This window comes from Falco punctatus (assembly GCF_963210335.1).
Source record: "Falco punctatus genome assembly, chromosome: 1".
NCBI lineage: Eukaryota > Metazoa > Chordata > Aves > Falconiformes > Falconidae > Falco > Falco punctatus.
In genome coordinates, this window is record NC_137580.1 from 119,991,050 (window position 1) to 120,017,315 (window position 26,266).

The 26,266-nt window shown below is 57.0% G+C and overlaps 3 protein-coding genes across 5 annotated transcripts; all 3 read left to right on the plus strand.

Annotated features, from left to right (window-relative positions):
* Window positions 1-122: 122 nt before the first annotated feature.
* LOC308063840 (CMRF35-like molecule 8) lies at window positions 123-9,885 on the plus strand (the record flags this gene model as incomplete). 3 transcript variants are annotated; one of them, XM_080387336.1, is made up of 6 exons in its annotated part: window positions 123-7,633; window positions 7,903-8,232; window positions 8,859-8,958; window positions 9,262-9,386; window positions 9,567-9,625; window positions 9,832-9,885. In XM_080387336.1, exons 1-6 carry the CDS (start codon window positions 7,591-7,593, stop codon window positions 9,883-9,885), a joined length of 711 nt encoding a protein of 236 aa, XP_080243462.1. In that variant the 5' UTR covers window positions 123-7,590. The 3 variants fall into 3 exon arrangements, with proteins under 3 accessions (XP_080243462.1, XP_080243461.1, XP_080243460.1); XM_080387335.1 differs by having other exon boundaries at window positions 9,567-9,881; XM_080387334.1 differs by having other exon boundaries at window positions 9,262-9,881.
* Window positions 9,886-9,897: 12 nt separating this feature from the next.
* LOC308063870 (CMRF35-like molecule 7) lies at window positions 9,898-15,173 on the plus strand. The gene is made up of 4 exons (XM_080387428.1): window positions 9,898-11,387; window positions 11,786-12,121; window positions 12,574-12,661; window positions 12,853-15,173. Exons 1-4 carry the CDS (start codon window positions 11,354-11,356, stop codon window positions 13,217-13,219), a joined length of 825 nt encoding a protein of 274 aa, XP_080243554.1. The 5' UTR covers window positions 9,898-11,353; the 3' UTR covers window positions 13,220-15,173.
* A 1,355-nt stretch (window positions 15,174-16,528) lies between these two features.
* On the plus strand, window positions 16,529-21,954 carry LOC308063857 (uncharacterized protein). Its single transcript, XM_080387389.1, has 7 exons — window positions 16,529-16,645; window positions 16,732-17,070; window positions 17,814-17,970; window positions 18,772-18,878; window positions 19,436-19,488; window positions 20,073-20,210; window positions 20,473-21,954. Exons 1-7 carry the CDS (start codon window positions 16,606-16,608, stop codon window positions 20,605-20,607), a joined length of 969 nt encoding a protein of 322 aa, XP_080243515.1. The 5' UTR covers window positions 16,529-16,605; the 3' UTR covers window positions 20,608-21,954.
* Window positions 21,955-26,266: the final 4,312 nt, after the last annotated feature.

The following is a 26,266-nucleotide window of genomic DNA, read 5'->3' on the forward strand; positions in this document are numbered from 1 at the left end:
TTCCGCAGAACGGCTGGTCCCTCTCTAGCCCCCACGCCCCACCTCCGTTTGCCGTGGTAGAAGGGCAGAGCCGGGGCTCCCTGCCCTCGCCACCGGGAGACGCTGCCCTCCCTCCCGGGTGAGAGGCGTGCACGGTACGGCCAGGCGGAGTTGGAAGGCAGCCCTGCGCAGAGAGGCTTCTTGCTGCCAGCTCCCATCACTTGCTGAGCAGAGAGCACGAAGCCAGGTCCACGCTCTACTCCAGCTGTGCTCCACGCCCGGCTCGCTGGTGCTTCACCTTGGGGAGCCCCATACTCACACCAGGGCTGCCCCAGCTGACCCCCCTCAGCCATCAACTCATACAGCCCTGGGGCATCCACAGGCAGTGACACAGACGCAGACCTGTGTGGTCCCCAGCGTGAGCGGTGTGTCACCCCAGGGAGCAGCAGGGGCTTGTGCTAGCCAGGCCACTTCAGCTTCTTTAAGTGGCGCTAACCTGAGCCTGGCTACCCTGGCAGCTCCCCTTTGGAAACCCACTGCATTCACAGAGCCCAGTTAGGAGCCTGCTTGGAGTGAAAAACAAACTGTATTTAGAAACAGGAGGAATTTGTGTCTAAACCTGGAGGTGACAATCAATATCTCATTGAGATCCTTTTCTTTACAACTCCCTTTAGAGCAATCTGTTGTTGTTGATTAGACTGGAAAGAAATTAATCTTTACTGAGAAGTTTATTTAAGAGACTCGATTCAATCTCCAGTTCCCTCCTTCCAGATCAGCAGAGGGCCCCAAGCCAGAGGAACAGACCATGCTTCCAAGAGCCATCTGCACCCGTCCAATTGCTGTTTGACTGCCTGGGCCTGACATTGCTAATTATATCTGCCCACTATTTCCTCTGACAGCAGAGATGGTTCTGCTGGGTCAGCTGATCGGTTTTGGCAACAACAGCCAGAAAAGATGAAACACAACATACAGGGACAAGGGGTTTAGGCTTGCCTGAGGCCAAGAAGCTGAACCCAGGCCTGACACAGACCATCCGTTGGTCTCAAGCACTGGAAGATGATCAACAGCACAAAAATAAGTGACATCATGAGCCAGGGTGTTTGGATCAGATAATTTACAAGTGGCACAGCCAGTATCATGGTTCAACATAGTGCACACACTCCACATCAGGTAGGGCCAGAAAGACAAGAGCAGCAAACCTCAGCGGGACTTCAGCAAAGTCAGGGCAACTCTGTCCCCTTAAATACACCAAGAACTGGTCAAAAAGCCCATGGGTGTCAGCACAATCCTTTTCATGGTCATCCTAGTGCTGTAATGGACCCTTGAGGCTGGAGACCTCATGCTAACGTGTCTCGAGTGCATACTCAGCCTTCTCCTGCCCCAGAGCCCCCACTGAGTGGGGATATTGCCCCGACCTGAGCTGCCTGCTGGGTCACATGGATCCTGGGGACCCAGACCTGCCTCAGGCACCATGTGGCTCTGCCCTGGGCACACAAGCTGTGCCCATGCTCCGACAAACCTCTCCTGGGTGGTGGGGTGAACTTAAGCCCCTGTGAAGAGGAAGTAAGCCCCCAGTGTGCTACCAGGTCTGAGACTCCAGCCCTGCTCACCTCTGGAGAGGGATTCCTGGCACATCCCTGCTGCAGGAAAGGCTCTGGGGCTCAGATAACACCCTCTAGCCCATCTCAGCTCCAGTAACATTTGTCTTCCTTTTCTGAGTTACAAAGGAGAGCAATGAGGAGCTGCTGCTGAGCAAGGAGAGCCTTGTAAAGCCAAATTCTCCTGTCCTACTGCAAATACTGGTGTTACACCAGAGACATACTTGGCCCTACAGGTTTACCAGCTCTCAGGAGGAAGGCAGCTTTCTTATCTATTGTGAGATCGCCAAGTGTAATGCAGCCTAATAAGACAACACAGTTCACTAGCAAAAAGGCACCAGCACAGCCTGGCACTGCTCCAAGGGCTTTATACAGCTTTATGGCTCTGGAGGACCTGACCCATGGCAGGTAAGTGGTATCAGCAGCTCTATCAGAGCCCAGCAACCTGACACCTGCATCACCCTCCCCTCCCCTCTCACCACAACCCCCCTGCTCCACCAACCTCTTCCAGACCCCAGCAGAAGATCCTGGGAGCCAGAGAGCAGTTTATACCCTTGAGCAAGTGCTGGCCAGCTGAGATCAGTGCAGAGCAATGAAATCAGAGGAAATGACCTGCAAACGGCAGGAGTGGTTTCAAATGAAGCTGCAATTTAGTTCAATTGTTTGGCCTGTTTGCTGGTATACTGTATCTCTGATAGCTTAATTACTTGTTTGTCTTGAGAAGTACAGCTACAACAGTGGAGGATTTAAATCCAGCTCGGGAATTCCTGCTTCACTGTCCCCCTCACCTGCTCCCTCTCGGCTGCCTAACACCATTAATCTGCTGTAGTATCTCCCTGGACTGCCTGTACAACACTTTTTAGAGATCTGAGCCCTACCAAAGTCATTCCTTCTCCATGAGCTAGGGAGGAGTCAGAATTTCATCCTCTGTTGAATTTTGCTTTCTTAATTTCACTGCAATAACCAACCCCTGCTTTAGCCCTTTCTGGCTGAGCAGTCCAGCCTGAGGCACAGCCAGGAGTTAAACCCTCCACCACCACGAAGTCTGCAAGTATTTCTTTTACTAGCTTTGCTGAGTCAGGACATCTGGGAATGATTTGGGCTTATCTTGGTTATCTGAGATGGCAGTGGAAGGGAAAGATCAGACAGTGTGTGTTCAATCAGCCAGCACTAAAGGAGCTGCATTAGAAATTATTAAATTCAGCCTTATCTCCAAAGGAAAATTTCACCAAAGCTGCTAAATCTGCTCGTGAAAGCACAGGCTGAAATACTCAGATTATTTTTCAAAGGCCCTAGAAAAAAACAACAGAATGGGGTAGGGGGTGGAAATGTCATTGAATCATGGAGTCACTTAGGTCGGCAAAGACCTTTGAAATCAAGTCAAACCTTAACTCCAGACTGCCAAGGCCACCACTAAACTGTGTGGCTAAAGGCTGCAGCTACACTTTTTTTTAAATGCCTCCAAGGATAGTGATCCTACCACCTCCCTGTGCAGCCTGTTCCAATGCTTGAAGACCAGCACAGGAGGGCTCTGGGGAGGCTCAGCTGTGGCGGTGGGTGGTAAGGTGGGGTGGGAGCTGGAGATCTGTTGGTGCTGGGTCGTGCACTGAGGGGGTGCACTCATTGATTCAATTACTACCGGTCCCAGAAGGGCTTTGAGCCTTTTTTTAAGGCCATTGCTAGAGACTAAACCCAGACCCAGAATTTCACCAGAACCAGGGCAAAACCAGTGTCTGAGCATGTCACTCCATGTCCTGTTGCTGCTGGAGAGGGGCTGGGATCGCTGCCCTCAGGGAGGCACCAGGCAGGGGCTGCAGGAGTGCAGGTGTCAGCTCATTTCCCACTGCCATGTTCCCATCGCCTGTGACTGCTCTGCCACCACCAGAGCCGCTTTGCTCGTGGACATGGCTACTGAGCCACACGTGAGTGCTTGTTCCAGCCCCAAGTGAGGCTGAGATGAAAAGACAAACTGATTTGTTCCTGTCGGGATGCATCAGTGGGATTCCCGAGAAGTGTTTCAGCAATGCTTCTTCTCTTACAAAATAGCCTTGCCCTGCATTTCCTGAGCCACTTGCTGTCAAAAGAGAGGGGGTCTTGGCTCAAGAGCCGAGCAAGACCCAGCTCTCCCCACCAGGGCATCCTGGCCCTGCAACAGCCGCCGCACAGAGATGCTGGTGTGGAGCAGGGTGCCCTCCCCTGCCCTTTGCTGCAGCCTCCTCTGCAGGTGGCTGCATTTATTCGTTCCCCCCAGGGTGTCCGCAGCACCCTAGCACCCATGCCCCTGGCTGGACGGTGTCAGGGTGGTGGTGGTGGGGTATACTCCATGCAGGGCTCTCCCTGTTTCTGCAGGGGACCAGGCATTGTGGCTCCGCAACACGCTCTGGCTGCATCAGTTTCTGTCTGAATTGCTCCACTTCCTTTCTGGTTTCATCACTTTCAGCCTGACATTAGTTTTAATTGGGATAAATATCACAGCCCCTTGTGTGACATAGACTCCTGCGTCAGCACTGCAGGGCTCATCACTCCTGCCTGCTCCAATCTTGCTCTTCCCCTCCAGGAGCATGTTCACAGGCTGCTGAGTCGTTTTGAAGCCGAGGTGCTGAGCCAGAGCCATCCCCTTTGCAAAACCCTTTACGACACCCCCTGGCCAGCATCCTTGCTGCAAACAGGGGCCCTTTGCCCAGCAGCTGAAAGGTGAAATATCAGAGCAAAACCCCACGTGGGAGTTGTGGTGTCAGTGCTGGGCAGCTGTAAATGGCTGCAATGTCCGCAGGGGCAGGAAGGAGACCTGCTTTCAGCCAGTGCAACAGAGTCAGGAGCTCTCTGAAGGGTAACATGGTCCTGAGAACTGTGGTGATGGGCAGGAACTGGCCCTGGTCTGTGCCAGGGGGTCACATCCTCTGCGCTGGGCTGGGAAGCTGCTCATCCTGCCCAGAAACTAAACCCGAAACAGAAAAGCAAAGGGAAACAATAGCTCTCATCTGATGGTGATAGCAGAGATGTGGCTTGGAAAATTCCCCCAGTGTCTCTACCAAAGTGACTTTTTGAAGGTGTGCTTCTGGCTGCTTTTGAGTAGGCAAGCTGCCTTCAAAATCCCTAGCCAGCAAGTGCTTTCGTAGGCACCTTCTCTGTGCATGTTCCGGCTGGAAACTCTACCTCTGAGCTACTTCTCCCAATCCTTCTCCTGCCCCCAGGGAAGGCTGGGAAGGGCTCACTGCGCCTTGCCCAGCAGTGGCAGAGCTACATCTCCCACGTCTCCCCAGTTCGCATGCAAAAACCCCTTGCAGGGTAACTTAGTGTCTGTCTCCTGCCTGACGGGCAGGGTGTCCTGCCTGACACTTGTTTTGTGTTTTGAAAAGCTCAGTCCTCTGCTGTATCCCGCACTCAGCCCTGCTGCGTGCTGCAGCTCCCATGCCACCAGCAGTACACCATCACCAGGAGAGCCGGTGCCTGACACCTTGCTAGGGAGCAGCTCTCCCACCCTGGCATCAGTGCTCCTGGACACACCAGGGCTTGCTGCGGGCAGCACAGGCTCCAGGGCAGGTGGAAAATAAACCCCAGATCTTCCAGCTACTGCTTCTCACGCACACAGCCTGACTACGAGAACAGCCCAGCCAAGAGGCAGGTAAAGGGGGATGGGGCAAAGGGGGATGGAGCACCATTTACCCAATGGGTGCTCCTTGCTCCCAGCACTGCAGCAAGGAGCTGCACCTTGCTTTGGGGTGCAGTAAGGAGGAGCTGCCCAGCTTTGGGGTCACACTCCTTTCCCCTCACCAGCCTTTTCCTTCCCTTTAACAGCTTGTCCCAGGCAGCAACTCACAAACCCTGTAGGAAGAGGCATTATGTAGATATGGGCTTTTTGTGCTCTGGCGCAGGTGGACCTGCAAAATGCCCTAAAACTTTGCATTTCTCCTCCATTTCAGGACTTTCAAAAGAGAGATGAAGTTTCAGTTTCCAGAGCTCCAGAACTGCCACCAATCTACATGAACACACACTGAGCGGCTCTGTGCTCATCCCTTACTGCCAGAAAGCCCCATGTCCAGGAACAGGCATCCCCTGCAGCTCTCCCACATCCAGGCTGTGTTTCCCAACTGCTGCCTGAGCTCTCTCTGCCTCTCCCACTGGCATTCCCTGTATCCTGCAGAAGCAATCCCTGTCCCCTCCATACCACATGAGACCAGGGACCCCAGTGTGCAGCACAACACACATGCCAGCAGGCCAGCAGTGCTGCTTATCCCCACCCTACCATGAGGTAATTAAATGAGATAAGATCCAAAGATTTGGGATATGTTTAAAATATCCCCTGATCAAGGGTTAAAAGCCCAGCATCCCCATTCCAGGCTGTGGGGGACCGGGGGATGCTGCGCCCTGGCAGCCCCTTCTCATCCTCCTCAGCCCTTGTACTCAGCAATGAGGAACACATGAGGAGGCAGGGGAGATCGGTGTCTGCTTGAAGAAGTCATCTCTGTCCCCTCTCTGTCCCCAGTGACTCAAAGATGCCCCCGGAAGGAGGTGGGTGTTGTGGCCAGTGTGGTCACCCCTGTTCCCATACAACCCTCATGCTTCTGCTTCTTTATTTTTACCTGACATCTTGTTCTCTCCCCTCCAGGTCTTTGCACAGAGCAAAGGGGCTGAAGGGCAGGGTGTGGTGGAGGGAGGGTCCTGGGGGTCCCATTTCCCCCAGCCAAGTGTCCTGTGCAGATGTCAAGGCTTCAGCTGCAGATCCCAGGCAGTGGAACTGCAGAAGTAAAAGCCCCTGTTTGGGTAGGTCTCGTCATCTAACCAAATATAATCATCCTGCTGTGTAATGCGGTTTTAGAAAGAGGAAGAAAGCCCACAAGGATGGAAAGAAAAACAAGTGGAGAGATGCTGCATGAAGGGCTTGGGGACAGCCCTGCAGCAGCAGCCTGGGCAGTGGGTGGCCAAGCTGAAGCTCAAGCTCAGCTCTATCCCTGCCCCGCCACAGGCCAGGGGAGCTCCTCTAGGTGCCACTGGCTCCCAAGGGCAACCCAGGCTTCATCATGGGCAAGAAGCTCCTGTGCCAAATGGAGAGCGGGAACACAGGCAGAGCCACTGCCTGGACCAGCTCTAGTGATGCATCTGTGCTCCCACTTTTCCCCTGAGCCCCAGCACAGTCATACCTGGGATAAGAAAGCCAGAGGAGGAGGAAGCCCCACATCATCCCAGTCGCTCTGTCCCAGCAAGCACCACTGGCAGAGCCAACCCCAGTTGCCCAGCCACAGCCCTCACACCACACAGCAGCTCCAGGCAATGCCTGGATCACTCCCGTTCCTCAGTCTCCATACGCCTTGTGTCTCCTGCCTCCCCCCAAACCATCTCAGTGCCGCAGACCCCAGCAGAGCCCAGGGTTGGGGCCAGGCACCTGGATCCCCGAGATCTGGCAGGGTCTGGCATGTCCCTCTCAGCTGAAAAGCAGGCCAGGGGCTGAGGTGACACCCTCCGGGCACCGGGGAGTCTAAGCCCATCCTGGCATCACTCTTTAGCCTGGCCAAGAGGGAGCACCACAACACACAGCCTCCAACACCCCCAGGAATGTGAGGTGGGCTCTGCAAAGGTCAAGCACAGATTACAACTTCCAGGCTGGTTTTGCCCTGTTTTGGCCTTGGAAACTCCGCTCAGCTCATGTGCTCCAGCATCTCCCTGCAGCAGCCGTTTGGGGTGAAGACCCCTCTTCTCCTACACTGCCCTGTCAAATGAGGTGCATGGAGTCCTATGTCCTGTTTCTGCAGCTGCCCACCCTCCCCAGTGTGCTTCAGATGTGCCACTCTGCAAAAAGCATCTCAGCAGCTTTTCACCCACAGCAGAAAACCCCCAACCTCAAGGCGAAGCCCGGCCAGATAAAAATAACCCAGCTGCAGAGCAGCGTGCTTCGCCACCACCTCCTGCCTGAGGAAAGAGCAGCAAAAGACATTGAGACCACACATCAGCTCAGCATCCCCCAGCTCACCACCCTGCACAGGAGGCTGATGCTGATCTCCAGAGCAAAGTGGGAATGATGGGGATATTGCTGGGCTGGAGCTGGCTCCTTCTGCCAGGTGAGGACAGGCTCTGACTGCACTGGTGATGCTCTGGCTCCCACTGGCACCAAGGGGCCGGGGCTGCTGAGCCCCCCCCGGGCACAGGCTCCATGTCAGGCACCAACAGAGCCAAAGCCTCCCATCGGCACGGCATGTCTACAGCTAAAAGCTAGCAGATGGGGTCCTCCCAAAGTGCTTCTTTCCAAAGGGAGCCAAGAAGGAGGGGCCTGGGGGAAGGCTGACTGCAGCCCTGTTTCTCTCTGGTGTCACGGTGGGTTTCTTTGCAGTTTGCCAGGCTCTGGTTGTCCCCAGGGAGATCAGTGGCCACGCTGGGGAGAAGCTCTCCCTCCGCTGCTGGTACCCCCGGGGCTATGAGGACTACAACAAGTACTGGTGCGAGGGGGCCAGTCGGCACTCCTGCCGCAAGGTGGTGGAGACGGCGGGCAGGGATGTGCCCCAGCAGCATGGCCGGGTCTCCATCCAGGACAGCCACATCTTCTGCGTGGTCCTGCTCACCGTGCAAAACCTCTCTGAGACAGATGCTGGGAGTTACTGGTGCGGGGTGGAGAGGACAGGCAGCGACCTGATGGAGCCAGTGACAGTGAGGGTGCTCCCAGGTAAGCCCTGTTGTTTGGTTCACTGCAGGTTTTGCTGGCCAGGACCCTTTTTTGGAGACACCACTGGCTCATGGGCCAGCAGTGACCTGGGAGGAGGCAGCGATGCAGGATAGATCCCCTGGGACCTTGAGGGGGTGACAAGTTGCTTTCTTCAGGGCATGCTGGCAGATGCAGGCAGAGCACAATGCAGGGTACAGCCCTAGCCTGGTTTTGGGGCTCCTGGCACCCATCACCATGCAGGCAGGATGGCAGAGCCACCGGCTACACATGGCAACAAGCACTGGTGCTAGGCCCCAGCGCTGGAGCCAGGGAGTACCTGCCAAACCCACCTCTGATGGCCAAATGATACAACACTGAGTTTCTAGACAAGGAAAAAGGGTGGATGAAACCCCATTGGCCTCAGGGAAACCTCTGGTTCATGGCAGGTGATGTCTGTCCATGGGACACATGGCCTGGAGATGCAGGGAGGAGGCAGGCAGGCAGGGTGCATCCCACAAGGATGTGGACAGGGCAAAGGCATGGGCTGGAGGGGACACGGGCAAGTATTCATCTGCTGCTGGAGGAGATGTGGGTGACCCATGGCCACCTGCAACCCTCAGTTCCCACTAGGGCCTTTGTTTTTGCAGCAGTAGCAGCTACCCCAGCAGCTCCTCTGGCCACCCTCAGCCCCTGGATCTCCAGCACCATGATGGAGCATACCCCCGCAACAAATGCCACCACCATGGGGTGAGCCTGGGGCCCCAGGGCACAGGGTGGGCATGGGGAAGGGTAGGGGTTTTCACTGCTGTGGGCAGCAGTGGGTGCCCTTGTGCAAGGGGGCTCACACAGGGACACAAAGAGTCTTCATCCATCAGTCTGGGCACTTGGGGTGATGCAACAGCAGACTAAAAGTGGGGTTCCAGGCTTCTGTCCTGCTTTGCCTCCCTCCCCACGGCTGGCTGTGGAGGGACTGCGGGAGGGCACTGCAGAAACAAAGTACCAATCTTGGGAGGGGGAGAACCAGTCCAATGCCTCTCCCCTCACCTCCAGCCCCAGGGGGCCAGTCCTGAACATGGTCCTGCTCTCCCTTATGGTGGTCCTGCTCTCCCTCCTGGCTCTTGCTGGCTCCACCAGGCTCCTCTGCATCCTGTTCAGGAGATGCAGGAGGAGGGAAGGTAATGGTGCCCTTGTGTGCCTTGTCCCAGGCACACCCCGGTGCCCATATCAGGACATGGGGGACAAACCCACCCTGGGCACGGGGCTGCAGGGAGCTCCCCACTCCCAGCAACACAGAAAACCTGCCCTTGAGGCTGTTCTTTCTGCCACCCAAGTCTGTGTTGCCCCCCGCAAACCAGGCATTGCCACAGAGCTGGATGACAGCCCCGTCTACGACAACTTGCTGAACTTGGCAGAGGTGAGAGCCCCTGGTGCGGGCAGCGTGGGCAGCACAGGCAGGGCCCATGCAGTGTGGTTGCTCACCCTGGGCATCCCCCACACTGCCCAGCTGTGCCCCAGGGCTGTGGGGACATGCTGTCCCCTGGCCAGGGTGGCCACAGTGACACAGAACCAAACCTCAAGCTGGAGAACACCAGCATCCTCACAAACACTCTGTGTCAGCAGGAGGTGACCGAGATGCCCAGCCAACATTCTGCAGGAGAAGAGGTTTACTCCTAGCAAAGCATCCTTCATGGGCAGACGGTCCCTGCTGGGTCACCCCTAGGGATGTCCTTGTGATCACCCCTGGGGATGTCATCGCTGTGGCAGCAGAGGCGAAGGAGCAGGAAGTGGCTGCTGCTGTTCCATCACCAACCAACCCCTCCCTGATTCCTGCACAGGCTGAGGAGTGGGTTGTTTGCCCAGCTCAGCAGCAAACAGATTGCTTTGGGTTCACATAAAGCCAATAAAAAAAAATCCTCTGCAGGAACTTGGTCTGGAGGGGAGAGGGGACAATCTGGTGCACCCACAGAACCACTGTGCTGCTGCTGTCCCCTGTGGGGGTCCCCGGGATACCCTGGTACTGCTTGGGCTATGTTGGGAGGGGGCGATGGGAACCGACACTCAAAGCAAGGGGGATGAGAGCAGCTGGGGAGGCGGCTGGAGCCCTGGCTGTCCAGCCTTGCCAGGGAGGCTTCTCAGCAGAAAGCAGGTTTGTGATCTCCAGACACTTCTCGGGTTTAGATCTTGTTGCTGTTTGCGGCAACTTGGCTCATAGCCGGTCAGGCTGTTTGCTGGGAATGAAGACCAGAAGGAAAACCCAGAGCTTCTTCTTGCCATGGTGGGGACAAGGAGAGGAGGGCAAGGAGGAAGGAGCTGCCTTAGCCTCCTGCAGGTCCAGGGTTTGTGCTTTCTGCTCTTTCCAAGGGGCACGGAGGAAGAAAGCCGATGGCAAGGCAGCTGCCAGGGAAGTGGCTTTGCTTATGTGTTTGGGTTTCTAAAACTTTCAGTGGAAAACGTTTAATTTTTGGAGAAAAAGAGTGTTGTCACTCAAAAGCCACAGCTGTGCCAAAAAAGGCGGGTTTGGGGGGGAAATAAGACACTTCTGCTTGAGAAAACAAACAAAAACAGCCCAGCTTTCACTGACAGCCAGCTCGGGAGCCAGGGACCAGCAGTGCAGTGAGGATGGCTGTCCATCATCCCAGTCCATCATCCTGGTCCATCATCCCAGTCCATCACAACTAGGAGGGTGTTCCAGCAATCTCAACCAGTCCACCCACAGGGGCTGACATGCATTCTCTCTAGCCTGGTCCCTGGACCCCCACTCCTCTGCAAATCTTCCCGAAGCCCTTCAGGCTGTGTGCACAGGGAGGGGGCTGTGCCCTACTCCAGGATCAGCATCACGATGGAGGAACCTGCTGCATTTTGGCATTTGGCTGGGAACCAGTGGGTGCCTCAGAGCAAAAGCAGAGTTTCTCTCATGAGACACCCCCAGGGTGAGTCATGGTCCCTGGCAGAAGGGAAGGAAGCAACCGTTTTTAGACAAGACATCTAGGCTTGCGGGTAAACACTGCCCAAGGAAGCGGCTGGAGAAGGAGGCTTGGGAAACTCCTGGGACGCCTGGGTGCTGTGAAACTGGCTCCATCCCACAGGGTGCTTCTTGAATAACCACAGGGGAAAATCTACATCAGGAGGAAGAAGCTGGAAAATGAGGATTTTCTTGGTTTGGACCCTTTTCCCAGGTGAGACCCAGGAGCACAGGCACTTCCCACCCCACAGACTCTGGGCAGAGCTGCAGAGAGGCTGGGACTGAACCAGCCCAGGGAGCCACCATGGTCACAGCAAGAGCCCAGCTGATACTGTCCTTTTCTTGTGGCCAGTGGATGGCTACAGGGGTGATCTCTGAGATATGCTTGTGTTGCTGTCATATGAACGCTGGTAGTAAGGCTTTTGGCTCATTTAATGACACATACGCTTGACGGGGGCTCTGTTTTGATGACTGGGGATATCTCAGCACTGCTCCCTGGTGCACAGCCTCCCTTGGGACAGGGTGCTCCAGGGAATCCAGGGCTCAGATCCCTCCCCATTCCCCAGGGAAATGCTGGTACATGCTTGCAGCATCTCTCCCTGTCCCCCACAGGTGGCTGGGCAGTGACGGGCCCCATGAAAGTGATGGCTGACCAGGGTGGCTCACTGACAGTGTCCTGCAGCTATGAGCCAGGCTATGAGCTCTACTCCAAGTACTGGTGCAGCCCGAGCTTCCTCTGGTTTTGCTTCACCTACATCGCCCAAACCAATGGCTCAGAGGTGATGGTGACACAGGGCAGGGTGTCCATCAGGGACAACCACATGGCACACTCATTCACGGTGACACTGGGAAGTGTCACTCTGGGGGACGCAGGCTGGTACTTGTGCGGGGTGAGGAGGAGATGGTGGTTCAACCAGTGGCACACCACCGAGGTGACAGTCTCCACAGGTAAAGCCAGGGCTGGGAGCAAGGCAGGGGCGTGCTATGGAGCCTGTCATTTGGGTCACAACACTGGGGACAAGACCTCCCCAGCCAGGGGAACACAGGGGTTCTCAAAGAGGGAACAAGCTCCTTGCAGGCACCAGGACCTGCTGGAGGCTGTCCTGTTACAAATTTGGACAAGGGATGGAGAAGAGTGCACAGAGCTTCGTGCAGAGCAGAGCCTCCCGTTCAGTGTCTCAGCTTCCACGAGCCCATCCTTTAGGGTTTCCAGTTCCTCCCAGTAAACCCCCTTTTTTTCTTCCTCCTCCTCCTCAGCACCCACCACATTGCCTAGGGACCCCCCTCTCCCCCTCCTGCACCTCCATGGACAAAGTCTCAGGGCAGAGACTCCCTGTGCAGGGGGCAGGACAGGGTGCCAGAGGGGACTCCACTTTGCTCTGACTCTGTTTTCTTCACAGCTGGTTCAGCCACAACCAAGGACAGTGACATGAGCCTGTTGGCCACCAACTCCCTGTACCCCACAGGCTCTGGGGAACCTGCAGTGGCGTAAGTCAGGGCTCAGGGTCTGGGCAAGCCACCAGCAGCATCCCCCAGCCCTGGGTCTCCCTGGTTGCAGCAGCCCCCAGGAGCATCCCAGGGTCAAGCGGGCAGCTGGCAGACATGCAAGTGCCCCAGTCCCCATCCTTGTTGCCCAGACCTTACTTAGGCTCTGGCATCATCTCCTTTCTGCTACCCAGGTCCCAGCTCAGTGTTACCTACCTGCTGCTCTTCCTCAGCGTGAAGGTATCGGTGGCGCTGGTGCTGGCATGTGGGGCCGCCTGGGTGAGAAGCCGGCACAGGACCCATGACCAGGAAGACCTGCAGCTCTTTGAAGCGGCCAGGACACCGGCCTGCCCTCCCTCTCCAACCACCTCAGGACCCCAGGGATGCCCTTCTGCTCCCTTGCCCCCTACCCTACTGGGGCTATGCCACCCACCACAGCTGCCCCATGCCAGCAGCTGCTTGGCTCTGGGTGCTTCTCCCCCTGCGAAGTCTCAGCCCCTCCTGGCATCCCCTGTGCTGGAGACAGGAGGGTCTGGGGCACAGAGAGGCTGCATCTGCTGAGCTGGAGCTGCCGACTGAAGATAATTTTGCAATAAAGACTGAGTATCCTGCGGGTGCCTGTCTGTTTGTCTGCCTGCCTGCTCCCTCCTTCAGCTGCCAGCTCTGCCCAGGGCACTGATGGCTGCCCTGCTGATGTGTGGGGACATGTTGCAGCACCACAGGGGGGCCATGTGGGTGCCAGCTCTACCATGTCCCAGCTGAGACCTGGTGTGGGGAGAGGAGCCCTCACCCTGCCAGCCCTGCCTGATGCAACCAAATGCCCATCTCCAGCTGAGCAAGCGTGGGGGAACAGTGTCCTCCCCCAGCTGTCTCCACCACCACGGCAACATGCCACCCTCAGCCTGAGAGCAAAGCTCACATCACACCCAGCTGCACCACGGGCTTCTTTTCTCCTTGCTCCTATTATTTCCCAGGTTCTGCCATCTCCAAAAAGCAGGCACTAGCACACTGCTGAGACCCTGCAGAAACCCTGCTCCTTACGTGTGCTTGTGTCCCACAGGGTGGCTGGCATCAACAGCCACGTCAGGGAGAGCAGCGTGGCTGCCTCCATCCTCCTCAGGGCTATGCCAAGTCCCACATCTCATGGCACAACCAGCTTCAATGTCATTGCCCCAGGCAGCTTTGGAGGAGAGCTGTTGCTCTTCAGCTTTGTTTAAGGAACTAAAATGGCCGAGGTGCCAGGAGCCGGCACAAACCAGCAATTTGCAGCCCACTCTGGCCCCACGTGGCAAAACCTGCAGCAGCTTGGCTGCCCGGGAGGGAGAGAGCTGGGGAGCACGGCCAGGGCCCCCACACCTCACTCTGCCTGTGGCTCCACTGCCTGCTCCTGCCAGCCAGGGGCTGGGAGCCCACCAGGGGCATGGGGGCCAGGGCTGTGCTTCCATCCACTGAGGTCCCAACTCCATGTTCACTGTCTGCTCCTGGTGGGTCTGAAGGGTCTCATCTTCCTAGGCCTGGCCGGTGCCACCTCCTGAGTGAGCAGGCAGGAGCAGGGAAGCTCCAGGAAGGAGGCACTGATGGAGTAGGTGAGACCTCCCATCCCAAGTGCCCCATCCAGGGATGACAGCTCCTGGCACTGTCAGGCAGGGACAGCCCTGCCCCAAAGCCACCGCATGTAGGGAGCAGCTCCAAGTCAGAGCCATGGGGAACTGCAGGGATCCCAGGTTGTCCCCTGCAGGGGAGGGCATGCAGGAGCAACTGCATAGGGACACCCAGCAGCCCAGAGCCTGGCCCCGGTGATGCTCTGGGCAGGGACCCTTCACCCATAGGTAGCCACTGTCAGGGCCAAGGATCAGGGCCAGGCACAAGTCAGGGACAGGGACAGCTCAGTTGTGTCTCCACCAAGGAACACCCTCAGCACCACCAAATTAGAACCAACCGTTGACCATAAAGCTGCCTCCCAGCCTTTGCTAGGAATGGAGCTGTGATGTTATCAGCAGCCAGTCTGCATGAGAGGCTTTGGTCCGAGCCGGGACCAGCCTGGGGCTGTAGGAGAAAGACTCTGTGACACCCAGCACGGGTCTGGTCCCTGTGCATGGGCTGCATTTGTCCTGCCCATCCCCAAACCCCCTCTCACCCCCAGGAGCTTCTTCTGAAGGGTTTGCCCAGCCCAGCACAGGCTCAGCAAGTCACTGATGGGCAGAAGGAAGGACACTGGGAGGGGCTGGTTCTTCCAGGGGACAAGGGATGGGGACACAGGGGAGGCCTAGAGAGACCTGACAGGGGCACTGTGCATGGGGACTGTGCCCTGCAGAGGGGCTGTGCTGGGGACAGCCAGGAGGGATGTGCTGGCCAGGGCAGCGGGAATGGGGGCTCATGTCCAGCTGCACAGGGACAGGATGCTGAGGTTCCTCGTCTGCCTTTCCCATGGTAGGGACAGGGTGCCCACATGCGAGCATTGCCCCCAGCCTGGGGGGCACGTTTGGGGCTCAGGGGGCCCCTGTGCAGTGCTGAGCCACCCCTTGAGAGGCAGACCCCCGCTGGGTGCCCTGCCTGGCCAGAGCCCCTGGGAAGTGTGGCAATGAGGCAGGGAGAGGCAGGACTGCCCCCCCGGGGGGGGGGGGGGGGGGCTGTGCTGGGGACAGAAAGGAGAGCCCCTGGGGCAGGGGCAGCAGTGGAGCAGGAGGGCTCAGCGATCAGTTCATGGCAGTGCTCTCAGTGATAGAGGAGGCTGGAAGTCAGTTGAGGCCGGAAAAAATAAGAAACCCCATGTTCTTGCTAAACCTCCGGCAACGGGTTGGGTACCCCAGGCAGTGGAGGAAGCAAAGCCCCAGACACGGCCCAAGCCAGCCTGTCCACGCTGCTCATGCTGCTGCTCGGCTGGATGCTGCTGGCAGGTAGGGCTGAGGGGATGCCTGGGGCTCTGGCCCACATGGGACCAGCCCGATGGGGCAGGAGGTGTCGGTGGGGTGGCAGCACTCCTGCGGCTCCGTGTGCCTCTGCAGGCTGCCAAGTGGTGATGGGGACCAGCATCATGCAGGAATTCCTTGCAAAGTCCTTCTCAGTGACCTGCATATACCAGCCTGGCCAGGAGACAAAGCATAAATTCTGATGCAAACTGGGAAAAATTTATATCTGTGCTGCTGACATTGTCACCACCTCAGAGCTGCAGCCTGTGGTGTGGCCGGACCGATTCTCCATCTGGGACAATTGCGCACACCGGGCCTTGACAGTGATCGTGGAGGGGCCAGCTATGGGCACCTACTGCTGTGGGGGGTCAATGGCCAAAGCCACACGGGGAAAGAGCAACGCGGGGAAGGTGATCGTGTCCTGCATGTGTCTTCCCCGCCCCCCCAGCAACAGTGACCATCATGCTGGGGGCCAGGAGGAGGTGGCACCTGGCCGTAGGGGGATGGCAAGGGAAAGGGGCAAGCCAGTGCCGGGCGGGCACACACTGTTCTGTCCCCCTGTCACATTGGCAGCCCCTCAGCATCAGGCCAGCTCCCAGCCTCCGTCCGAAGACCCCGGGCCACCCGAGGGGCAGCTCCAGCCCCCTGGGCTACTCGCCGGCGCTGGCCAGGCTGCAGTTGCAGGGCTGGGGGCCGTGCGCGGAGCCGTGCCCCGGCTGAGCACCCGCTGGGGACCCCCCGGCTGCAGCCGGCGCCGCTCCGCCCCGGCACGGCCCGGCCCCGACGGGGTTGACAGGGGCAGCGCCGGGGCCCACCGCGCCTCTCCCGTCGCCGCCGCCGGCCACAATAAAGCTTCTCCGTGTCACCCCACACCTCTGCCCCTTCCCGGGTGACCCCCGCCGTCAGGCATCCCCGCGGGTCCCGGCGCTCCGCTCCGACGCGGAGTGGGGGTGGGCGGTGCCGCTAGCGTGGCCCCGGAGCCCCGCAGCGAGGAACCGGGCACAGCTGGACACCGAGCCTCGCCGTCCCGGAGCAGCCATGGAGCTCCTGCCTCTGCTCACCTGGGCGCTGCTGCCAGGTAAGGCCGGCCCGGAGCCCCCGAGCCCCGCGGCAGCCCCGACGGGCGCGGCGACAGCGCTCCCGCGCCTCCCCGTGTCTCCGCAGGCTGCTGGGCGGTGAAGGGGCCCGGCGCCGTGCAAGGATTCCTGGGGCAGTCCCTCTCGGTCACCTGCAAGTACAAGTCTAGCCAGGAGATGTTGCCGAAATACTGGTGCAAACCGGGAACAGTTCTGACCTGTGATCATGACATTGTCATCACCTCGGAAGCGCGGCCCTACGTGCGGCAGGACCGATTCTCCATCCATGATAATCGTAACCTGCAGAGTTTCACAGTGACCGTGGAGGGTCTGGTTAAGAGTGATGAGGGCAGCTACTTCTGTGGGGTGCGAAACAGCATATTGTGGCCTGATGATAAGGACAGTGTGAAGGTGATCGTCTCCCCAGGTCAGTACTTATGGGTCCCTCAGGTCCAGCGTTGGTGTGTCCCCCTCCAAGTGCTGGGAGCGCGGGCTGCGGTGAGGGGCAGCCTGGAGGATGTGGGTGCCCACACCATGTGGGGCAGCCCCAGGGTGTGTCACCAGGCTGCCACCATGTCAGATGCTGCTTTCACCCGTTCCCCATGCCCATGTCTCACCACAGCCCCTTTTTGGCACCCCAGGGTCAGCCACCCTCATTGCCGGGCTGTGCTACCCTGCTCTTGTACCTTCTCATCAAATCCTGCCGGCCCTGTTTGTGCTCTCCTTGCCTTATCTTATAATTTTATGTTTTATAATACCGGGGAGTTTCTCACCCCACCATGCTCCCCCCCATTTCCTGCTGTAGGCACCAGGGCTTGCACTTAGGGAATGTTCCTCTCTGTCCCCTTGCCAGAGACCAGCCCCCATGGTGGGACACTCATACAAGGCTGTTGTGTTAGTACTGGGCTGGGCATGGGGTGCCTAGACCCCCGTAACTGCAGAGTGAGCTCTGCTGTGTGGGTGTTTTGGAGGGGATCAGGACTGCAAAAAGCCTCCTGGGCAGGGGCAAGGGTTTACAGCCCTCCCACCTCAAGGAGCATGCTCTGGATGTGGCAGAGGGGACCCAGACTCTCCTGGTGTGACTGTAAGTGGGTCACCTTTGACTCACTGCAAGACCCACAGCATTTTTCCCCATCGAGACTGACTGAGCCTCTCCTCCTCCTGTTACAGCTCCTCCTTCCTCCTCCCCAGCATCACCCTACACCCCCACCACCAAGTGCCCCGATCCCACTAGCTCTGTATCAGTCCCCACACAGACAGCTCCTCGGGAGAAAGCTGCGCAACCAGGATCCGATCTCTCACACAACAAAGGCTCCAGCCCTCCACAGTGAGTACCAGCTCCTGCCTGCAGCACCCACCTCCCTCCATGAGGTCTCTTTGCAGCTGGACCCCTGCAGCCCTCTGGACTCTTCACACCTCCTTTAAGGATTCAGACCTCCTGCTTTTGCCTTTAGACACCAGTGTTTCATCCCCTCAGCCAGCCATTTCACACGGAAAATAATCCCTGTGCCCCTGGTTGCTTGGCTCTGCCAAAGCCCTGCTTGTTCCGCGTCAGTCTTGCAGATTAAGCAAGGCGCAGGTTCCCCCCATGCAAGAACTGGTGGTTTCCAGCTGCAGAATTCACGCTATTTCCTTCCCCAAAACTCAGAGACACCATTTGCTGTGGGAAACCAAGTGCTGAGCTGGGTCCTGTTCTGCTTTGTAGTCACACAGCAGATGGCTGATAAAGCACGAGACCAGAGCAGCAGAGCTTCCTCCCTTCTCCTTTCCCTTGGAGGTGATGCAGGAGGCAAGCAAAAGCTGAGGCTTCCCATCAGCATGCTCAAAGGAAGCTGGCACACTTTGCCTGGTTGCCCATTACAACAAAGTCAACAAATAGGTGCAGAACTCATCCTTCAAATAGTGAAGGTGCAGCAGCTCTTAGACCTGAGCGCCCATTTTATTCTGCAGTTTTCAATTTGCTTTGCTCCGTGCCCAACTTGCACATGACCACCACCACGCCTGCTTCCTTCCTCCCAGGGCAAACCCTGTCACCCACAGCTGCTTCCTGCGTGCCTGCTCCGTGCTGCTCCCTCCCAAGTCTGCTTCCAGGGAGAAGTGGGAGAAAAAACCTCTTTTTTTCTTGCAGCTTGGATGTGGTTGGGCACATCCTCACTCCAGGCATCGTAGCGGCTCTTCTTTTGCTTGCAGTTGCTGTTGGCATTTTGGTAATACTGGCCAGGAAGAGGAAGAAGGGTAAGCAAAGCTGTCACTGCCACACACACACTGTTTCTGCACCAGAGTCTGTCTTCTGATATATTTGGGTTTTTCTCTGTATGTCTTTTTTTCTCCCCTATTCCCTCCCTGACCCCTCCAGTTCCTGGGTCCATCACTGAGACCTCCACCAGAGAGGTTTCCTTCCCCCAGGGGAGGTGGGACCATCCCACAGGTTTCATCCCTAGGGAAGTGGGGAACAGCAGCTCTCAGGATGGGTGCTGCCCGGCACAGCACCTGCTTGAATTTGTGTGGGTACCATCAGCTTCTCCAGACATGCTCAGCTGCATAGGCCAGGCTTGCACTAGGCTTGGTGCAAAGTTTAAGGCCAGTGTTTGAAGGATCAGGGAGGGCCGGAGGGGACATCACCAGCTGGCAGGTGCGGTCTGGTTTTATTTGAAGAACTGCTCCAGTTTAGATGGTTGATGGAGCAACAGGTTCCCTGCCCTCTTTATGGTGCGATTTGCAGCATCACCATGGTTTTTTAATACATTTTGTCCGGTTTCACTTGTGTCTAACCATGTCCCTGCTTCACCCAGCCCCCTCCGGAGCAGCTGTAGAGATGGACAGGACTCGCAGTGCTTCGCATACAGTAAGGCAAACTACACAAAGTCTTGGGGTGACATGCTCCGAGCTCGCCTGGGAAGGGGAGATATTACACCCTAACTGAGCAAACGAGCAGCTAGAGCCGTTTGCTTTCAGCCAGGTTGATGGCCCTTTAGGCTGGGAGGCATCCTTTGGGCTCTGCTCGCCAGCAGAAAGACATAACCAGGGATTTTATGTGACTATTGCAGAGTATTCCTGGGAAGGGGATTTAGGATTGAGCTGAGAGGTTTCTCGCCCAGCGCCTCCAAGCATGGGAGCTGTTTGTCTGGGTGAAACAGCCTTAGGAACCTGCAGCAAAGCACACCTGAGGAGGCTGCAGGGCAGCTGATCTGCTGTCACTGCTTGGGAACTATTTTCTAAAGTTTTCTGGCAGCTTTCGAGGAGGGGCTGGTGTCACTAATGGGATTTCCCCTGGGGAATGTTGAGCCAGCCCTTGCTGCAGGTTAACTTTTCCCCCCAGCGCTCCTGCAGCCATCAGCTCTCATCAGGAAAGGCAGCAGGATGGGCTGTGGGCTGCGGGCAGGGGAGCAGCAGCAGCTTAAGAGTTTGTCCCTCTCCTTCACGTGCCAGGGAGAAGATGCCTTGAACTACGCGGTCATTAACCACTGCACAGGCATAGCAGAGAGCCAGTTGTACAGCAATGTCGAAGCTTTCCGCTGCTCGGTGAACACCGCGACGGAATACATGGAGGTCAAGCAGAGCAATAAGGTAGGAGGATGCAAAGCAGTGCCAAGCTTGAGGTGGTGGGTGGAAAGCTGGGGGTGGTGGGTGGGTGACAGTTTGGGCAGCAGGATGGGTTGAGTGGGTAGGGAGGGGGCTGCAAAGGGACATGCCAAGCTGGGGTGCAAATGACCCTGGATAATGAATGTGGGTGCCTTCTCCAGTCCCCACAGCTGTTCCTGGGTGCTTAAAGCAGCTGAGAGAGGGTCCCGCAGAAGGATGTTTTTTGTTTATCTCCCTCCTTTCCTAGTATCTGGAAGAGGAAAAAGAGGCTACATATGCCAGTGTGCACAAGTCCCCGATGGAGCAGCAGGAGATATATGCCAATGTGCCGTTGGCTCCACAGCCCAGAGAAGAGCCCTCCAGCACAGTGCGGGAGGTGTGAGCCAGCCCCCGGCCCCACCCTCTGCTCCCGCTGCCACAGCCCCAGGGACACACACACAGGGGACATCGGGTTGGCTTTCTGCTCAGGCTGGCTTGACAGTTGAGCTGCTGCTCTCATAGGCTTAGACATTTCCTTGGAGCAACCTCAAAGAGGATGAGGTTGAGCAGGAGGTGCAGAGCAAGTTGAAGATGAAATCATTCCTCTGCAGTTGGAGACCTCACCTGTACAGCAATGGTGCTGGGAGTAGAAAACTATCCGTTGCACTGGGGTAGCGCAGAGACCAGCCAGGCAGGGTGTGGAGGAGCCTGGCGGTGGGAGGTGAGAGTGGACTGCAGGTGTGGGTGGGCTGCCTGGGTCCCTGCACCCAGCACCCACCCTGCTTGCCCTTTTGGCTGCGTTATTCACGTGGGCTAAAGCTCCCAAACCCAGTGGTCACCTCAGACTGATGTTTTTTCATGCCAATGCCAGGCAGAGCTGACAGCTCCTGGGGAGCAGGACAGCAGGAAATGTCGTACCCGAGTGCATTCATTATATCCAAGTGCATTCATTGTATTCAAATACCAGGGGGCTTGGGTGGAGGGTGCAGTGCACTGGGATCTCGATGCAAGGGAGATGGCAGAGGTGCTCCCATCCCTCCTGTGCAGCAGCTGGGTCTCCCCCGACCCCCCTGGTCTCATAGTCCCCAGGAGGGGTTGCTCCTGCTCTGCCTCCCCCCCCCACCCCTAAGGAACCCCAGGCTGGGGGCACGTGGATGGGCTGTAACCATGACCCTGCTCTTCTCTGCTTTGCTGATTATTTATTTTGTGGCACACACAAGTACATTCCTCTGAGTAAATTATCGCTTCTTTATCAGTAACAGCAACTGAGAATCCGATAGCATCTAGTGCAGTGTTTGGCTGTGTTTGTACATCAGTTCTCCACCTCGCTAAAGGGTTGATTGCAGAGTATCACCCCGAAAGCAGGTCCAGCCCCTTGCTGGTGCCCAGCTGGATGCCAGCAGCATGGGAACCCAGATCTTTAAGGGCAAGGACTCCACTGTGCTGCGGGCACGGTCCTGCTTCTGCGTGCCAGTGCTCTCCTCTGTATTCCCTCTGCTCCTGCCCCGGGCCAGGCAATTCATTCATCATGACAACCCACTCCCCCCAAAAACAGGTTACCAGGTTAAGCATCTATTTGTGAGGCTGAGCCAGGCATATTTCAGGGGTTCATTTGGAGAGAATTCATTCACTTGGTTAACGCTGCAAAGCTTTGTTTCAGTGTTTTTGTAATTATTTCATTTGAGAAGCCACGTGGAGTATCCCTGCTCTGTCAAAACCAAAGACAGCTGGAAGTAAATGTCTGTGGTACGAGACTTGTGGTTACTCCTATAGGTTACTTCTATATAAGCTTATATTCCTATATAAGCAGAATTCCTCCTGTGTTTGGCCAGGGGGTGGGATCCCTCCTTCTCACCCTGCACGAGGCTGGGCTTCAGAGGAGGGAGCACACAGGGAACAAGCAGCGACGGCACAGACAGGCATTGCTGAAATTTGTAATGAAAACTAGCAACCAGCCAGATTCCAGGCATTGCTGGGAAAAAAGGGAAACCAAACCCCTCCCTACCCATGCGGACAAACTTCTGACACAAATTTCAAGTGGAACTGGGGAAAAAAAGGAAAATCACATATTGCTCCTCCTGCTCCCCCATTTATTACTGGAGATAATAACACCCCTTCTCTGAAGGAGTTGGGAGGAGGAATCAGTTGGATTTTTTTTTTTAGGTAACTGGGTCCCATTATGCCATATCTGGAGGTAGTTTTCATGCTTTAAAAAAAGAACTAAATGGCTTGCTTAAATTAAAGCCCTCGCCGCAGCGCTGAGGCAGAAATAGCTGCTGGCTGCATGATGGGGCTGCGCGGGGGGGCGGAGGGTGCAGGATCCTTGGGGCGTGCAAAGGTGGGGTGTTCAGCAGCACCTTCTGCAAGAGCCATTTTGAGCATCGAAGTTGTAATAGTTGAAGACTTTCAAGCTTTTTCAGGTAACTTTAAAAACACCAGAAATTTGCCTTTTCTCCAGCATCAGTGGCCTTTCAGGGCAGGTGCCTGGAAGTGAGAAATAGCACCTAGCAGGTAAAAACTCCATGCTTTCAGTGTTGGAAGGGCTGACTCCCGATGGAAACAGGGCTGGGAGCAGAAAACCTGAGTTCTTCCACACACACAGGCCCGTGCACGTGGGTTTGCCCAGAGAGAAGAGTTTTCCATTGCCACGGGACTTTGGGTGCTGTAGCTCCGTGCAGCCGGGCTGGTTTCAGGGGCAGCGATGCTGATTTACACTGTGCAACCAGCTCTGCCCCAAAATTGTAATTTCCAAGCTCTGGCTGTGGGAGTCAGCCAGAAGTGGAGATGGCCTATTCTGGTGTGCAAGCCTTCCCCTAACTCACCCCTTCCTGAAATGGAATAGTGATTTTTCTGGAAGCACCAAGAGCTGCTTCCTCACCACCTACATCCTCCAGGCAGATCTCAGCCCTGGGCTGCTGCTGCTGGGTACCTGCAAGGCAGAGTCTGAGCGAGGAGGGACCGCAGGAGAGATGCAAGAGGGTCTTCGGCAGGGCAGGGTACTTTTGAAATTCATTTTTCAAACCAGGCTCAGTTTCTAGTGCCATTGTGTGCACCCAGCAGCAAACCTCCTGGGTGAGGAGGTTGGGTATGGCCAGGCAAGGGTGCTCCCCACTCCCTACCTTGTCCCACGTAGCCCTGCTCCTTCTCTGCCTTCCCTCCATTGCACCTGGATTTTATAATTCATTCAGGATGACCTCTAGAATAATTTTTGCTGGCATAAATACATACTCTGTAACAAAATCTGCTAATACTCAGGGGTACATGGCAGCAGATCTCCTGATGGCCAGGGAGGGAAGGCAGAATCAGAAGCAGCGATGGATGGAGCCTTGCTGGAAAGCAGAGGGATTCCTGGTTTCCTGGGCAAACGGGGAGCCCGTGGGAAGCTGACGAGAACGACAAACCCCAGCAGCACAGAGCTAGGAGAGGACCCGCTGTCTGGCTCGTTAATGAATTACCGTAGCCTGCAACCCCCAGTTAACACACCAGAAAAGAGGAGCAGACAGGACAATCCAAGCAGGGGAGGAGTTTTTCTTCTACTCCTGCCACTGCAATATTTTAAGGAAGGGGAGACCCTGCGAGCAGCCAAGCACAGAGCCCTCACCAAGGAGAGCGGGGGTGCTGCCAGGCCTGCTTTTATGCCCCCGGGAGCAGGAGAGAAAACAAGGCGAAGCCCCAGAGCTGCAAATCTTCATGTGCTGGGCTGCTGCGGAAGCCTTGGCTCCATAAGCAGGAGGCAGGTGTGTGTCTTCTGCTCCTTGGGCAGGTTTTTTTTGTTGTTGTTTGGCTCTGGGCTGGGTTAAGCCCCAAGGTTGAAGCCAGGGGTGAAAAGAGCAGATGCTACGCAGATAAAAGAGCCCGTGTTGGGACTAAGATGTGCCTGTTGCTGCCTGGGAGGTTTCCAAGGAAGCTGTGCAATAGCTGAGTTTAAATAACTCCTGCAATAAATGGGTTTGGTCATGATCTGGTAGGAACTTGAATGTGATGTGGATGGCAGGTCTAATGCAGGGGAGGAGGATTATCTGGGGGGCTGCTGAGTGAGGTTACATGCTTTACCCCCCCTCCACCATGACCAAGGGGTGCAACCAGCATCCTGCTCCTGCCTGCCTGGGGAGGAGTGCAGGATGTGGGGAGTGCATCCATCTTTGGAGCATTTCCCTCTTCTCCATCAAGCAGCACGTGTGCTTGCGGCACCCTGCTCCCCCTCCCCGGGGATGGGTACAGGGGCACGTACCCTGGCTAAGAAGCTGGTGCAGGGACACACGACTCCTGCACCCCCGGGGCTGTGGAACTGCTTCCCAACTTGCTCTGGCTACCCGGCAAGCTGGGAAGCAGTAGGCTCTGGGAGTGCCTCTGACTTGGTTTTGACAGTCTCTCAACGCCACTAAACTGTGATTTGTCTCTTGTGCCTTGCCAGGCGGGGAGCTTGAGCTGGGGAATAACAGAGGGAAGAGCAAACCTCTGCCAGCAGAGGAGGGATGATGAGGGTTTTGCTGGTTTTAATGGCAGGCTCACTCATGCACCGGTCAAAGCGCTGATGCAGGAGCGGTGTGAGGCAGAGCCGTGCCAGTGCTGGCTGCCAGACCTGGACCACAGGCCGCCCTGGGACAGGGCACGGGGCAGGCTGCCCATCCCTCACCTGCACGGGGGTCTCACCCGTGCGCTGGGGAGCCTTTTCCTGCTGGTGCGGAGATGCTGAGGTGGTCCTGTGGCTCTCAGCCTTTACGGGCATGGACCAAATCGCTCCCCTACAAGGGGAAGCAGCCCTGGAGCTCAGCAGGTGGCACAGAGCCCTCCCGCAGCCCCTCTTATCTAAACCTCTTCCCCTAAAACCCCTCTGGGCAGTTGAGGCTGCAGCGTTCCCTCCGCTCCATCGCTCCATCGGCACCAACAGCCCAGGAAGCTCACAGGAGGTCCCCGAGCTCTCCAGAGCTGCTATCACCACCCAGACACCGCTTCCTATTTCCCCCCTGAAACAGCCCCCGCCCAGCAAGTCGGCACAGAGGCTGGTGTCTGCCACCAGCACGGCTCAGCCTGGGGTCCCAGGTGCCATCCTGGGACACTCCTGCGGCCTGCACCCACCCCGGCGTGCTCCTCACTGGGTGGGTGGTCTGAAAGGAGGGTTGAATCTTTCCAGGTTTTATTACAGCTTGCTTGACAGGAATGGGGTCCTGGATTTTCCCATCAGGCAAGCTGGGCAGGGGGTGCAGAGCCCCTGCCATGCCCACAGCCCCAGTCAGGCGTTTCCCACCCTGGCGGCTCTCGCTCCCACGATCCTGATCCTGTGGCTCTGGGATGGCAGCAAACTTGGTGTCACCCCCGGGCACCTGGGAAGTTTCCTCTGCCAGAGGGGGAGCCTGGTGATGCCCCTGGCTGGTGAGAGCCCCCCGAGCAGCACCGTGGGGCTGGGGGCTCCCTGACGGTCAGCAAGGCCCTTGCACACTGCGCGGACAGCAGCGGAGCTGTGAGCACCCGGCGAGGGCACCGGGCCCCCTGTACAGCCCCCAGCTGGCTGCGAGGGACCCGGGGAGCCCAGCACCCATGGCCAGCACAGAGCAGGCTCCCCCACGAGGGGCACCAGCACCTTCTGTGCCCCCCAGCTCACAGGGATGTGCCTGTGCACACACACATGCTCACAGGCAGGTGCCTGTACACCAACATGCACTCACCAGTGCATGCACAGCCCTACACCCCAATGCACACACATGAATGTGCTCCTATACAAGCCCCTGTGCTCACACACACATGCACAGAAGTGCCCAGAGCACACCCGCACAGGTTTACACACGCATCCTGAGGCACATCCCAGTGCATGTAAATGCATACGTGTGCACCCTGGCGTGCACATATAGCTGTACCCCAGTGTGCACCCACACACAGACACGGGCACACACTGCAGTGCACACATGCCCATGTGTACCCCAGCATGCACAAGCACACATGCAACCCAGTGCGCACATGCAGAACCTGGTGCACACATGCAGAAGCAATGTACACTGTGCTGCTCACAAGCACATGGACACCTGAGGGCACACATGCAGAACCACACGCACCCCCTGCTGCAC

What these genes read in the sequence shown, in the direction of transcription:
- LOC308063857 (XM_080387389.1), top strand. Translation starts at nt 16,606, where the DNA reads ATGGAGCTCCTGCCTCTGCTCACCTGGGCGCTGCTGCCAG. An exon ending in CACCTGGGCGCTGCTGCCAG is followed by an intron (nt 16,646 to 16,731) that starts GTAAGGCCGGCC and finishes GTGTCTCCGCAG; the next exon opens with GCTGCTGGGCGGTGAAGGGG. An exon ending in AGGTCAAGCAGAGCAATAAG is followed by an intron (nt 20,211 to 20,472) that starts GTAGGAGGATGC and finishes CTCCTTTCCTAG; the next exon opens with TATCTGGAAGAGGAAAAAGA.
- LOC308063870 (XM_080387428.1), top strand. Translation starts at nt 11,354, where the DNA reads ATGAGGATTTTCTTGGTTTGGACCCTTTTCCCAG. An exon ending in GGTTTGGACCCTTTTCCCAG is followed by an intron (nt 11,388 to 11,785) that starts GTGAGACCCAGG and finishes TGTCCCCCACAG; the next exon opens with GTGGCTGGGCAGTGACGGGC. An exon ending in TCTGGGGAACCTGCAGTGGC is followed by an intron (nt 12,662 to 12,852) that starts GTAAGTCAGGGC and finishes TCTGCTACCCAG; the next exon opens with GTCCCAGCTCAGTGTTACCT.